Raw genomic sequence first — 15,107 nt, 5'->3', positions numbered from 1 at the left:
AGCCATTTATGCAAGCCAAAACCCAGAAGGTCATTATTGACTTTGGTCTTTCTCTCACCCTTCACATCCAGTCTACCAATAAATCACCTCAGCTTTGCCTTCTAACTGCCTCCAGAATCTGCCCTTCTTCCTTACCTCTGTGAGCCCTGTCACCTGGGGCCAAGCTGCCATCCCCCTCCTGGACTGCAGTGCCTTCTAACTGTCCTCCTCGCCTCGGCTGCCCCACTTCATCTCCCCTTTACACAGCGGTCAGAGTGATCCTTCTAAGTCAGACATTAGGTCGTGTCTCTCCTTTTCAGAAACTCCAGTCTCTCATTCAGAATAAAATCTGAAAAGTCTTTGCAATGGGTTTTTTTTTTCCTGTTATTTTCTCCCTGTCTTCTTGGCTGGAAATGCATGGACTACAAAGTCTTCTTGGGACTAGAGTCTCTTCTCATCTCCTAGAGCATCTTTGTTCACATGGGAAACGCTGGCTCTTATTATAAAACTGACCTCGCCACTAGGTAGCCGCACCCCGCCCAAGCTTCCATGACCTGACTGCAGTTGACAAGTCACACTTCCCAAACTGCCATGTTAGAGCACGCACCGGGTCTCTGCCCATTCCCGGTAGTTCTAGGAAAATCTGTCCAGGCCCTGCCTGATGTACCCATTTGGAATGTTGAACGCTGTGGGAGAACTATGGTGTCTACCAGTTCAAACTGCTACTTAGGAATCCTTTTATATACTACTAACGTCACTGTTTCAAACCTTTATCCGTGGCTCCAGCCTTCCACTGTGCCTTGCACTCCTCTTCTGTCAAGATCCCACCATTTCCCCAGGTGACTTTCAATCTCCCTGGGAACCAGAGGGCCCTGCTGCTGGATCTGCTGAAGCCCCCCCTTCAGAGAGTCAACAGTCCCTCTCTGCCTTCCCTCATCCTTTCCCTTCTCTTCATGCAGTCAAACATGCACCCATTCCAACCTGGGTTTAAGGCCTGTGTTGTCTAGATCTTTTAATGGCATCGGCCTCCTCCGAGCCATTTGGTCTCTCAGTCTCTAGCTTGCTTCACACCTGCCACATCCGTTCTGAGTGCTAATGGCTCTTCCTTCACCAAGTGTCTCCAATCCTCTCTCTTCTGTTCCCACAGTCACCGCCCCCACTCAAGTCCTTGCCATCCTCCCCTGGGACTTTGGGAGGCACCGTTCATGGCTGTCCATTCTAGTTCTCCATTGCTGTTAGATGACCTTCCAGAAGGTGAATCTGGTCCCATCACTGTATTGCTCAGCATCCCCTCACAGCATGGTGGTGGGCTAGGATACCCTCAGAAGTCCAGTCTCCAGAGCATGATGTACATAGACCGCCACCAACTCTTCCCCCATTTTGTGACCATCTGCTTCCTATCCTCCAGACTCTTGCCACTGAAGGGTTTGTTTGGTCTAAAATTGCCACTCCTGAGACCTTGCACATGCTTTCCCCTCTTCCTAGCGTGTCCTTCCCCTCATCTCTACCAGTACTAATCCTACTTACCTCTGAGATCCATCTAAAATGCCACTTCTTCACGAAACTGTTATTCATTCATTTGGTAAAGACTCACTGAATATTTTCTCTGTTCAAATATGACACAAGGTATTGAAGATACATGAATTAAATATGCACCAAAATAAGAACAGTAGTTATCTCCTGATGGTGCATTTATAGGTGATTTCTTTTTCTTCTCCACTTCCCATCTGTATCTTTTTTAAGTTTTCTACGATTAATACATATTACCACTGTAGTGAGAGAAGAGTGAGAATTACTTTGAGATTTTTTCCTGCTTTTTTTTTTAATAACCACATAAGAGATATTGGAATATGTTTGTAGGCTATAGGGGAAGGCGAATAGAAAAGGAGATGTTGAAAATGAGGAAAGCAGAAACAGATTTTTGGAGCGAGGTCACAAAGGACTGGGAGGCTCAGGACCCAAACTTCAGGTTGGGGATTAGCGCTCAGTAGGAGGAGAGGACCCCCAGCACTCCCACCCCAGAGGGAGTGAAGAGTAGGGACCCCTGCTGAAGTCTGAGAAGGTGCTCAGATGGGAGGACCCCCACTTTCCCTCAGAGTCCTTTCTCCCATCTCTTCCCCCCTGCAGCACCTGTCCCCTGCTCTTGAGAGCCATTTGTGCACAGACCTGTTGTCCTTCTAGATTTTCACATCCTAGTAAACAGAGCCCACTCCTAATTTTGTAATCTCCTCCCCACACAGCCTAGTGCCACGGATGCTCAAAAATGATTTCATGAAGTGAATTGCATACCTGTTTTCCCAGTCCTTTGTTTGTTTAGTCTGCTTCGTTGGACTGGTGTTCCCCTGGGGGAGGCAGTTTTACCTACAGTAGCCTCCTTAGCACCCCTGAGCTGTGTCCTGGGAGCTGAGGAGGGCGTCACATGACCCATGTCGTTGGCAAAGCTGCGCCGCCTGCTTCCCCACGTGGACCCCTCCGCAGGCTCTCACCCTCACTGCTCCCCACGCTCACCCTGCCTCGGCCGCCCCGGCTGCCACCACAGGAATCCTGTGAAACTTGAAACAGAAAATGGTGTGCACGTCCTGGGCCGTCGTGGTGTCTGACGCAAGCCCGTAGAGCCAGGCTCACGCCCAGTGTCGTGTCACTTGAGGCTTCGGTTACCGCTACAGAAACACGTTGTTGGGTTTTGCGTTTCATCCTTAGACGGTGCAGTGGAAATCTTGCCCCAGTAGCTCCCAGTGAGAGACAATAGCTTCCAAGGCCGATTCTGAGAATAATAGCAAAGTTCCCCGAATATCCATCTTTAGTCCTTAGCGGAGGCAGGGGCAGAATTGTTTTATTTCAGGCCTGTAGAAACAACCCAAGACCAAAGGAGCCTTTAGAAAAACTCTGCTGTGTTCTCGGGGCCTCTCGTGGCCCAGTTTGCTAACGAAGACACCAGGCAATTAGAGGCTTACCTAGGGTCACTTCGGGTACTGGCAGACTGAATTGTGAGCACAGGCTTTGCTGTGAATCTTTGGGACTAAAGTAAGAATTCAAAACAAAGTATTTTCAAGAAATAAAAAACAAAAACAAAAAAGACATGTATCATTTATAAAGCTGTCAGGCAGAGCTAAAAATTACTTTTAATCAGCTTATCTCCTACATTTTGATGTTGTTAAAAGTGTATTTGATTTAAATCTAAAGATTTGGGACCAAGGGTTAGTAAACAGTGTAATGGGTCACTGTGGTAGGTGTCTTTAAAGGACCTCTGCTTTTGAGAGATGGGCCAGGTTGGTCTTGTTGAAAGGCTGGAGCTGAATGAGTGAACCTCAGTAGCTTTAGAAGTTTGTTATTTTGTGTTTCCTGGGTCTGTCTGAACCCAGTCCTCCGAAGCCTCCCTCCCTTGCTCTCCTTCACTTTCTTCCCTCTCCCTCCACCTCCAGCTTCCTTCCCACACAGACCTTAGGGCCCCCAGCCCCGTGCGACTGTCTGAGGTAAAGAGAACACTTGTCAAGGACTGCTCAGGCATGGTGCCCTCATCCTCTGTCATAGGAATGGAATTCTTGTCTCCTAACCACATCCGGGCCTTCAAGCTCTTCTCACGTTCCTGCCATTTCCTAGGTTTGCGAGGCAAACACTTGAGGAAGTTTCCTTGTCTCCCTCCTCTTAGGCTTCGAAGTCTAGACAGCTGCTTCGTGATCAGGGTGGGAAGGGGCCCAATTATAGTCTGGGGTCAGCAGATTAGGCTGATAGCAGGTGGCTTGAGACAGTAGAAGAGAGCACAGTTGACTCAGGCTTGTTTTCTATAAAATAAACCTTCCAGAAAAGTCTAACACATAAACAGCCTGCCTTATAAACTAAAACAGGCTGGCAAACTCACAGTTTGCTCTGCTGCCCAGGCTCCCTCCTCCCCACCGTTGGCAAAGGTCTCTGGTGGGCCCAGAGCAGCTTCAGAGCCTCTCCACCCAGTAGGAGAAAACCTAGCTGGGTCTAAATGAAGTGTGCTGCTGACCGTGCTTCCGTCTGTTCTTTACTCTTTAATCCTACCTTGGCCTTCATTCTTTAAAAAGTGACCTGGGCTTCCCCCAGTCACAGTGGGCCTAGCAGAGGAGACCCCCGCTTGCTCCTCAACCAGCTGCCTGTGCCCACTGCAGTCACTAGCACCTTCTACCACAGACAGGTCACGTCTGCCCCTCCCAGCTGCCTTGGAGCCCCTCCTCTTTCTGCCCACTTCCTTTTCAGAAGTGTCCTTGGCACCTTTGACTTCTCTCGCCTTGTGCTGTGCTCCCCCCACCCCCATCCCACGACTGCCTCGTGTTCATAGGTGTGAGACGCAGAAATCTGCCCCACCCCCACCGCTGGCCACCACAGACTGCCTGCTTTTGTTCGGTCAGGAAAATGTTTCTTCCTGATAAGTTTTTTGAACCAAACATTTTACATGCAGAAGCCCAGAGCTGCTGCAGGAATGATTTTGCATCGAATTCCTTAAAATTACAAATTAACCTCATTTGCTATTTTTTGAATCAGACATTTCTTTCTTATAGGGAGGCACTGGCCCTTTTTTTCAAAATAAATTTTAAAATACAGTTGGATGGAAATGGACAATTTTCAAAGGCTATGTTTCCTCACCATTTTGTGTCTGTAAAGCGGAGAAAGTCGATATGTATTTGAGGCACGCTTTGTTTCCTTCCTCAGCGTCTGTCGCAGCTGAAATCTCGTATATACTTACTCGGCTGAGGCATAACACACATGACAGTGAATTCTGAATCTTACATATTTAGACCTGGATCCAGTCTTCACTGCCACTTAGGGGCTTGTGTGACTTTTCACAGATTGCCAGCCTGTTTTCTCAACTGTAAAATGGGCTGAACCGTGCACACCCACCAGACGTGTTTAAGAGATTCTAAAAGGGAATAGGTGGGAAAGCGCTGTGCAACCGGACGGGGCCAGGTGCCCTTAAGTGTTGTGCCATTTCCAGGCTTACCTGGTACCAGAAAGGTCTCGAGGTCCACATTGGTTGCTCCTTTCTAACCAGGTTGCTTTCAGCTGTGTGCGTTCAGTGGGTGTTGGCCTGGCATTTAATCCGACATTTGAACAGTCGTGTCCTAGAGTGTCTGCAGGAAACTTGCCGCCTGCAGCAAGGGAGTGACCCAAATCCCGTGATTAAGCAAAGGAAAGAAGGACAGGATCTTCTTTCTGAACGGTTTTGTTTATGAAGTTCCTCGTGGTTTTTTTACTTTTTCCATGAAAAACTCTTTGTCCTTTTGTCTTCTGCCACTGGCCCTGGTTATGGACAGGGCGTTGATGTGAAGACAGTTTCCAAATTGGAGATTAATGAGGTGTTCCATCCAGAGAGAAACCTTCCTCCCATAGTGTACGGCATGCTGCCCCTGGGAGACCCGCCCCCACCCCCATTTGGGTCTTTGCTTTCCTGCTGCCCTTGTCTGTGAGGCAGCGACGGGCATCCTGGCTTTTCTGCTGCTTCCCCATGTTTTCCTGGCCTAGGATTTTTTTTTTAAGATTTTATTTATTTAGTTATTGAGAGAGAGAGAGGGAAAGAGAGTNTGTGCACAGTGGGAGGGAAATGGGGGGAGGGAGAGGGAGAGAATCTCAAACAGACTTGGCGCTGAGCCTGGAGCCCAACCCAGGGCTCAGTCTCCATCCTGAGATCATGATCTGAGCTGAAGCCGAGAGTTGAACGCTCAACCGACTGAGCCACCCAGGCACCCCCAGCCTAAGAATTTTTTTAATCTGTGTATCAGGTATGATTCCCACAATCACTAGATTGTTAAATCAGGATAGGTTCTGCTGCCTGAGGCCATGTCACTGGGCCAGAAAGTTCTTGATGGCTCTTCGGAGCTTCCACTTCAGCCCTTTCAGGAAGTATATTCAGGAAGAAGGCTGGTGCAGTCTTCTAGGATGCCGGCATGAAGGGGAGGAGGAAGTGCTCAAGTAAGGTGAGAGCACTCCAGGAAACTTCCCGTCAGCACCACAGTCTCAGATGTGGTGTGTGCTGGTAAGAAGGCTGCCCATCATCAACTGAGAAGGAAATAAGCTAGAGGAGCAGAGATGTGCCCATTAGGGAAAAATTGGCTCAAACTGACTGAGATAGTACAGCCAATGTGTGTCATTCTCAAGTATAGGTAAGGAGTGGTAGACTTCTGATTTTGCCAAGTTACAGGTAATAAATTTTAAGAACTCTGGAGGATGAAAAGTGGCCTCTAGTCAGCATTCAGCACTATAATCAGAAGGTTTTGAGGGAGAAACAAAGCTCTGTCTAGAGCAAGGACCTATGGGCTTGGGGTTGGCAGTGTCTAGGAAGCTTATGGAACTTACTACAAAATTTGGGGCATAAATATTTCGAAGGAGAGGACCTGCGGCTTTCATTAGATTTTTAAAGCAGTTCTTGACCCACTAGTTTACGTGAAAATAGATGCCCAGTCAGGGTGGAGGGGGTTGGCCTGACCTATGTGTTGTGGTTATCCGTATAAGCGTGCTGTGGTTTCCTGTGTCCTCCAGGTAAAAAGGGTCACAGATATCCAGAAGTCCAGATATCCTATGACTTGGCTATCTGAGGGAATCTGTGGAACCATTTGTAAGGTGTGTGAGAGAGAGTTGTGGGATCGAATGGAAAGGAAGGTTTCCCCAAGCATGCTAAAGACCGACCGGCAAACAAAATGTGGACACATTGAAGGAGGAGGGTTGACCGGGTTTGGAGTGAAACAGAGAAAAGGAAACAAGCTAAATCTCCAGGGGAAATCTTTGTGACCACAAGAATGAATAAGTCGTGGCCCTGTCATTCTAGAGGAGCTTGGAGCAACTCCATTCGTGGGGAGTTTTCAGGAAATGTGGATGTAATAGAAGGACGAGCATGGGCTGACCTTGAAAGGGGCTCTTCTGGAGACCCACACGCACGACTTCCCCACCGCGACTGTTGGACAATACCTCGAATTGGCTCCCTAATTTCTCTTGCATTCAACACACACACAGACACCTCCTGAGAGCCAAATTCAGGACCTACTTACTGCAACAGAGTCGTCAGGAGCACAGTATTTGAATCACTTATATTTTTGGATAGGAGTGGTTCTTGGAATAGTTCAGAAAGTGTAGTTTAAGGGTTGTTGTTTTTTTTTTTTAAGAAAATTAAAGTCTGATATTACAGATCCAAGCCTCTATAATGAGGCTCTTTGCACTGAATCAAAGGAAAATGAGAGTAGTTTCTACCATTCTCTTCCTGTGCTTCTTGGCTGCCATTTTAAGGGTATTGGTTCTTCCTTCAGGGGAAGGTTAGGGTATCAGAGGGGTCTCTCTCACCTTCCAGGGTAGTAGCCAGCTGTGTACCATAGAGGCTTTGTGGCGTGGACAGCTGCTCTGGGCCGGGCTCTCTCCCTTCCCCCTGGAAACACCCATGGATCCTTCAGATGGCTTTTTCTCGGGAAGCATATTTCTGAGGTTGTGAACAGAATGATTTGACCTGTGAAAAGGAAGGCAGAGGGGATGTTTGCAAGCTCAGGCGGAGAGGTTCCACAACTGATTGGACCTCCCACCCTCCTCCTTCGCCCCCTCTGCCTCTCAATACCTCTGGCTTTTCCTTGCTCATGAATCCATTCCCCACAGAATTTATCTCAGGCTTTTCCCACTTCTTCATACCTTTGAGCCCCCCTCATCCTTCGCCTTCTGCCCCATAGAATGGAGCTAGGTGATGTGAGCGCTTTCACCTCCCCACTTCTTCCCCCAAAGTCTCCTCCCTTGCCTCCCCTTTCCTTCCTGCCTCCTCTCCAGGCCACTCTTCCTCTTTCATGGATGGGTGCCTCCACTTGGCCCGGGATCCATTCCTTTTGTGTTGGCTTCTTCCCCTCACCCCACAAACCCAGCGTAATCCTCCGTCCTGCCAGCCCCCCGGCAGCGTTCATCCACGCTCATTGCATTGCCTCCACCAACCATGCACCTGTCCTTAACCCAGAACTTCCCAAACTTCCTCATATCGTGACACACAGAGGAGATGTTGCTGTTTGCCTGGCACGAGGGCTGTTGGCAGGCGAGCTCTGGCTGCCCCGAAGGTGCACGGACCCACTGTGGCAGCATTTCCCAAGTCCGTGCACAGCACAGGGCCTGAACTCTCTGCAGTTCGACTCTGCCGCCCCACCCCGTGCCGTGCTTTTCCCTCTAAAAAGCCTTTCTAAAGGTCACCAAGAAGCAAATGCTACATGCAGACTTTTTGTTTTTATCTTCCTTGATTTCCAAGTGGCATCTGACTCTCCCTAGTGGCTAGGAGCTCAGACTCGGGCGGCCTTTTCCCCAGCCTGTGACCTCAGACAGGTCACTTACTGTGTCTGTGCCTCAGTTCCCGCCTTTGCAGGATGAGGATAATAAAACTTACGTCATAGGGTTGCTGCCTGAAATGGCTGCTCTGGGGGAAGCATCTTGTCTCCTTGCAAGTGGTCTGGATGTGTCTGTTGTGGCTTTTGAGTACTCCTTTCTTGAAGCCCCTTTCCCCTAACGTTGGACACTCCTGATCTTTCTCCTATCCCTTTGAGCTCTCTTGTTTTTTGTTTTCACTCTCCACATTCTCTTTTTGCCCCCTACAATGGAACAGGTGGTAGAGAAGGCAGCCTTGACTCTCTCTTGCCCTCTCTTTCTCGGACCTTCCTGCCAAGGCTGCCAGCTCCCCACCTGTAGATTAGTCATCGCCCCAGACCCCAGGCCCCCACCTCAGCTGCCTGCTACATAGCCCACCCAGGATCTCCTCCCTGCTCCTCAGACTCAGGAGTCCCAAAAATATCTTAACATTTGTTTTTGTTTTAAAAGCAATAAATGTTCATTATAGAAAATGCAGGCAAATTTAAAGGATAAAATACGAATCAGCAGTAATCCCACCACAGTGAGCACCACCACTAAACTTGGGTGTATGGGGCGCCTGGGTGGCTCAGTTGTTAAGCGTCTGCCTTTGGGTTAGGGCGTGATCCCAGAGTCCTGGGCTCCAGACCCGCATCGGGCTCCCTGCTCCGCTGGGAGCCTGCTTCTTTCTCTCCCACTCCCCCTGCTTGTGTTCCCTCTCTCGCTGGCTGTCTCTCTCTCTCTCTCTGTCAAATAAATAAATAAAATCTTTAAAAAAAAAAAAAAACAACAACTTGGGTGTAATTTCGAGCTCAGTGGGCCTCAGCCTAGGCCGAGTTTCACCCTACCGTTGTTTGGCGATGTCTGGTGACATTTGTGGTTGTCCACTTGGGGTTGCGGGAGGGGCTACTGGTATCTATCAGGTGGAGGCCAGGGATATCACCAAACATTTTACAATACACAGGCTCTCCCCCACAACAAAGAGTTAGTCTACTCAATAGTGCTGAGGTTGAGAAACCCCATTTCTTGACCTTTTTATGTAAATAAATAGCCCAAATAGAGTAAGTTGGAATTCCTTTTCTCTTTCTGCCTCCATTCTGCTTCTCTGACCTGTGTTCTCTGTCAGTGACCCCACTTTCTCTCTCACCCCACATCTGATCCATTACCAAGTCCACAGATTCCCCATGTGCCCCATCTTTGGCATCTACCCTCTGTCCCTTCTCTTCCTTCCAGTTTTGCTATTGATGACCACTCACTCCAAGTAGTGAAAAGGCGCTCCAGCAGGCCCTTCACCTTGAGTCTCCCTCCTGCTGGGTCTTGCCTGTGCACGGCGCCCACCCCACCCCCCGCCATGTGCTTGGAGACCTTCTGTCGACCGCTACTGCCTGTTAAATCCAGTCCTCAGAGTCTGAGCTCCCCAAGGGCAGCAGCTTCCGCCTCTGATCGGTCTTCGTGCCTAGCTGGAACCTAACACCATTCTGAGCAGTCTGTGCTTGGTAAAGGTGGTATGGATGTAGAAGGTGTATGGATGAATGGTTACATGACAGAAAAGACTGGAAAAAGCTCTCCTCATGATTCCCTCACATTCTGTCTTTGCAGATCCTTTGTGAATGGTTTGGTCGGACCATCATTCGCTCCTGTACCAAACTGAGCTACGAGCACGCACAGAGTATGATTGAAAGCCCAACCGAGAAAATCCCTGAGAAGGAGCTGCCCCCCATCTCCCCCGAGCACACCAGTGAGGAGGTACACCGGGCTGTCTTGAATCTCCACGGAATCGCAAAGGAGTTACGCAAACAACGGTTTGTGGACGGCGCACTGCGTCTGGATCAAGTCAGTCACTTCTTTTTTTTGGTGCAACCAACAGATTTGACTTATGCTTGAACCCAGCATGCATGAGATTCAGCAGGGCAGTCTTGGGATCTTCCCTTCCTCTTTCCCCAGTCACAGCACTAAAACAGCGTTCTCCGAGGCAGGTGGGGACTAACTCGCCCACCCTCCAAACTTCACAGGCACACGAGGCCCACTGACACGAACCAAGGCAAAAGGGTAGTGTCTGTGTGGGTGACCCTGTGACCAGAACTCCCAGCCGGTCTTTGCTGGCCAAGCTGTAACCCAGTATTTGAGCCTTCCCTCAGTTTCTACCTCACATCCCTCTGAATGGAGGTGGAAACAGGAACATGGGAGTTTACAAGGTAGTTGACCAGTATCTGATCATGAGGCTTTTAAAAAAACGTATTTCTTTTTATCCCTTGTCTTCCAAAAAGAGTCACATGTTTATAAATTCTGGATTCATATTTAAAGAGGCGGAGAACTGAGGAGACTGGAGAACCTTGACTATTGAGGAACATGGTGGCCTGGAATGGAACTGATTGCTCTCGAGTATTACAGCCATGCCAGTGGCTCTCTGGGACTTAGGTAGCTGTCACTCAAACTTAGTCACATTTCCACGTCCGTTTCCATGTGTGGCAACTCTTATGACCTAGGAATCCTTTCCTCATTATAGAGTAGAGCCTGTGTTCCGTATTGTGCAGTTTTTTTTCTCATTTAAATTTCTTACCCAATCCCCAGAGAACCTGATCTCCCTGCCTGGTCACTATATGCTGGGGGAAGTCTTTGGGCGTTTGAAAAATGAGTTGAGCAGCGGGACTGGCAGGGGGCAGCCTCACAGACGTCTTTGTCTGAGCCTTCCAGCATAGAGGGATCTCAAAAGGTTTGTTTTAAAACTTTCTAATTGAAGATTTCATTTCATCCTAGCTTTTGTGATAAACGTCACTAATGCTTCTCAGGAGGCATTGCCAGTAGTTGCTGCCCTGGGCCTAGGGATAAGTTAGCAGCACCTGGGGCGAGTAGATACACTGTTCTGCCTGTGCTTGAAGGAGTCAGGGCTTCTTCTAGAGCTCTCATGCCCCACCTTCCCTGGCCTGGGCTCTGGCAGCCTGAGCAGACCTGTCTGCTCATGAATGCTGTTGGGCAGGCAGTAGGCAGAGTGGCCGCTGAGGAAGACAGCAGAGCCGGTAGAAGAGGGACCAAAGGTATAGGAGATGACAGAATACTTCTTGCTTTCCTTCAGTGAAATCTTTTGTGGGGGCAGGAACACACCCCAGGTCTTACTCACCAGGGGCTCCCTGGTTGTCAAATCCAAGGACGCTTTTCAGTTCTTGCTTCCTGGACTTTGTTCTGCATTTGGCCCTTTGAAGCTCGCCTCCTGGTTCTCTGCTTCTCTTCGGACATCTCCAGTAATGTCCTGCTGGTCCCCTTGCAGAAGCCTCTTCCCCTGCTGTCCCCTATAGGGTTCTCATTCCCTGGAGTCTCCCCCACCCTCTTTTTTGTCTCTATCCACACTCCCTTCCTGAACAAAATCCTCTACTCTTATAATTTTCACACTAACCGGATGCTGATGATGCCAAAATCTCTGTCTCCAGCCCTACTGTCCTTCCCAAGCTCTTGACAAGCCTCTCCCCACTGCCTTCTTGAACTCTCCACCCGGATGCCTCGTGATCACCTCAGCCGGTACTCATCCTTCCTCGTGCAGGACGCAGTGATCGGTGCCCACGGCACGGTGTGCAGCCTGCCTCACACTCCCTCCGGCCTCTGCTCCCACCAGGGCAACCGTGTGCATCAAATAACCATGCACTTTACCTGAATCAGATGATAAACCGATCAAATAAGAGCATAAAAAAGGAGGGTCGCCTGGGTGGCACAGCGGTTGGGCGTCTGCCTTTGGCTCAGGGTGTGATCCCGGCGTTACGGGATCGAGCCCCACATCAGGCTCCTCCGCTATGAGCCTGCTTCTTCCTCTCCCACTCCCCCTGCTTGTGTTCCCTCTCTCGCTGGCTGTCTCTATCTCTGTCGAATAAATAAATAAAATCTTAAAAAAAAAAAAAGCATAAAAAAGGAAGCTGTTCTTTCTGTGAAAATTGAAATTGTTTGAAAAGATTCAATAAGGATGAATCTGTAAAAATTCTGCTGTTTGCGTGTGACAACTATAAAAGAATGGGGAGAAAATCATAAAATTCAGGGAGAATTCTGTACTCAGATGGGCTTACAGATGTCTACGTTCTCCTTCTCTTAAACAAAAATTGTAGGGGCACCTGGGTGGCTCTGGCGGTTAAGGGTCAGACTCTTGATTTTGGCTCAGGTCATGATCTCAGGGTTGTGAAATGGAGCCCCTTCTCCTGTTCACTCTCACTCGCGCTCTCTCTCTCTCAAAAAAACCAAAACAAAACAAAACAAAAAAACCCACAAAAAAACGAAAAAAATAAAAATAAGAAAAAGAAACAAAAGCTATAAATTATAGACAATGAATTATGAGTGTAATTTATTCAGAAAAAATGTAGAAATTAATTATCCCCTTTAAAAAGCTTTATATTTTAAAAATGAATGAATGTACATTTATATAAATTAAGTTAAATGATTAGTTACAAATATATCTCTTATGTATGATTCCCCTCTTTATTTTTTTAAAGATTTCATTTATTTATTTATTTAGAGAGTGCGTGCACGAGTGCAAGCGGGTGGAGGGGCAGAGGGAGAGAGAAAATCTCAAGCAGACTCCCCGCTGAGTGGGGGGGGGAGACTGGATCCCAGAACACCATGACCTGAGCCGAAACGAAGAGTCAGACGCTTAACCAACTGAGCTACCCAGGTGCCCTGATTCCCCTCTTTACCCAGCTCCTACAATAACTTACTAACCACTTCTTCAGGCACATCAAATGAGAGGGCCTCTGTTATAACATCTTAGAGGTCTTACCCTATCAGATTGTTAAAATGTTTGATTGGATTAAGTATTAGAAATGCTCTATAACTATAAAACTATAAAAGATCAGTTAGGTGATCTCAACTCACAGTAGGGGGTATGGTAGTCAAGGTAGAAGAATGATCACAGATTATTGATTGATAATGATCTGTTGGCTGAATCTTAGAATCAGGATTTTATTGCTGAAAATAACCTTGTATATCTATATCTCTTTGGCTCTCACAGTTTATACATGGGCAAGCTGATGCCCCCCAAAGGTTAAGTGAGTTGCTTATATGCATGAAATCCAGATAACTGACTCTTTGTTCAGTTCTTCTCCACTTACACCACACTGGCTTAAGAGAGAAAAGTTTTCCTTCAAAGTGAGGGGGGAAGCCCTCAAAAGTCCTAATTAGGTTCCAGTTAATTCAGGTTTGAAAATAATGGATGTGCGTCCTTGGAGTTGATCCCTTGGTTCCCCAGAAAACAAGTTGTGTGGACCCCAGCTTTAGAAGGAGGGGCACATCAATCTCCCGCAGCAAGGGACACTGGCGAGGTCCTTTATGAATCGGCTCAATGGCCCCATTCAGGAGCTACCGCGTTTGTTCCCCTGGGCCTGCTGCCTGCATTTGCCCTCGCAAAAATCCATTTTTCTTGGTGCTTTTGGCATAGCCTGTTGTTTGGAGTTTCTCTCTGAGGCTTTGTTTGCTTCATTTCACCATGTCCACATTTTTGGTGGCAGTCCTAAAAAAATATGCCCTTTCACACTCGCCTCAGAGAGGCCCTGTGAGAGGGGACGCCATCCGTGTCACACAGTAGGCCCTTGGATGCAGAATAAATCTGCTAAACCAGAAGTTTTCCCTTTCTAAGAAATCAGTTTACCATGATGACCTTCCGAATGAGGGAGGTGGGGGATACTAGGGTAGCGCCTGTTTGTTGAGTCAGAGTCAGACTGGTTTGGAGGTTGTAATAACCACAGAAAATACAGCTACTTGATTGCAGTCACCAGCTTAGGCCGGCGCTGTCACGCACATCTGAGATGGTGCACTCTCAGCCCTCGGGGCCGCCCGGGCTGGCCTCAGTCTCCGGGGCACCACCTGCTGAAGTCTTGTCTGCTCACCCTAGTGTGCTGTCAAATAGCAAGTTCTGTATGTCCCGTGGTATTGGACCGATTGGGAAGCACTGCCTTAGAGGTCGGATCGCCTGCTTCACGTCACATGTCTCTTTTACCTAGAGCTCTTCTACCTTTCTCCAGAGGTTCTAGCTCAGTGAAATGACGCTCCTTTGTTTCACTGCCCAAAAGCAAATGTAGTTGCCCAATGCATTCTTCGAGCTTTTTGGTCAGATGAGTTGAATAGTATCTGTCTGGGTGGTTTCTTCCCATCTTCATGTTTCCTGCTGCCATGTTAATTCTAGACTCTCCACAGATTCTGGTCTCATTTTCTTTATTATCACGTATGTCACTCCTGTTTCTTGAGAGGAGATGCCCCTAAAAGGGGCCCAGATGTTTTTGTGTTTATAGTAAGAGGAACCGTAATGGTTTATACCATATGCAAATCTTGAGTTTGGGGGAAGGGGAACTATGAGAAGCCCTGCCTCCTCATTCCGTTTCAGTTCTTGCTCCATGACTCAGGCCTGCCTGACAGGCCTTGAGAATGCGCCGAGCTCCCTGGCACTTCTGTTTATGCCCACACAAAGCCTGCTCCTGGGCAGCCTCCTCTCTAGAGAGGAAGATAACACTGCCTGTGATCTGACAAGGCCTCAGGCTCCTTTTAGAGTTCTGTGCCTTAGCGGTTGCCTTAAAGAAAGGACAGCAAGGGAGGGTAGTGGCGTGGTAAATAGAACTGTCGAACAAAAACATCTCAGGGAATATTGATTATCTTTAGGAAGCTACACGTACAGCTTTCTGGGGCTTTCTCTCCAGCCCAACATTCCTCAGTCAGGAGATAGCACTTAGAGAGAACCTACTCTGTGTGTGGACTTCTGTGAGGAAACCAGCATGATGGCCTGCAAGAAACTGGGGCCCTTCTGGGGTGCCCCGGCAGGTGGTCAGGGACATGAATGGCTCCTATGG

The 15,107-nt window shown here is 48.3% G+C and overlaps 1 protein-coding gene and 1 long non-coding RNA gene across 4 annotated transcripts in view; one reads left to right on the top strand and one right to left on the bottom strand.

Annotated features, from left to right (window-relative positions):
- Window positions 1-15,107, top strand: part of DIS3L2 (DIS3 like 3'-5' exoribonuclease 2) — a 339,465-nt gene that overhangs the window by 257,041 nt on the left and 67,317 nt on the right. For all 3 annotated transcript variants that reach the window (XR_005837101.1, XM_008690555.2, XM_040639041.1), the window contains exon 13: window positions 9,895-10,128. Coding sequence is in view for 2 of the 3 variants with exons in the window: in XM_008690555.2 (XP_008688777.2) it covers window positions 9,895-10,128 (234 nt within the window). In the remaining variant the exon portion in view is untranslated. The remainder of the gene's footprint in view (window positions 1-9,894; window positions 10,129-15,107) is intronic.
- LOC121104763 lies at window positions 1,694-4,136 on the bottom strand. The gene is made up of 3 exons (XR_005837102.1): window positions 4,006-4,136; window positions 2,934-2,998; window positions 1,694-2,823 (listed from the first exon to the last, which is right to left on the bottom strand). It is a non-coding gene; the product is annotated as an uncharacterized LOC121104763 (long non-coding RNA).

This window comes from Ursus maritimus, unplaced genomic scaffold (genome assembly GCF_017311325.1).
Source record: "Ursus maritimus isolate PB19 unplaced genomic scaffold, ASM1731132v1 scaffold_1, whole genome shotgun sequence".
In the NCBI taxonomy this organism is placed as follows: Eukaryota; Metazoa; Chordata; class Mammalia; order Carnivora; family Ursidae; genus Ursus; species Ursus maritimus.
This window is presented reverse-complemented; position numbering and strand designations above follow the sequence as displayed.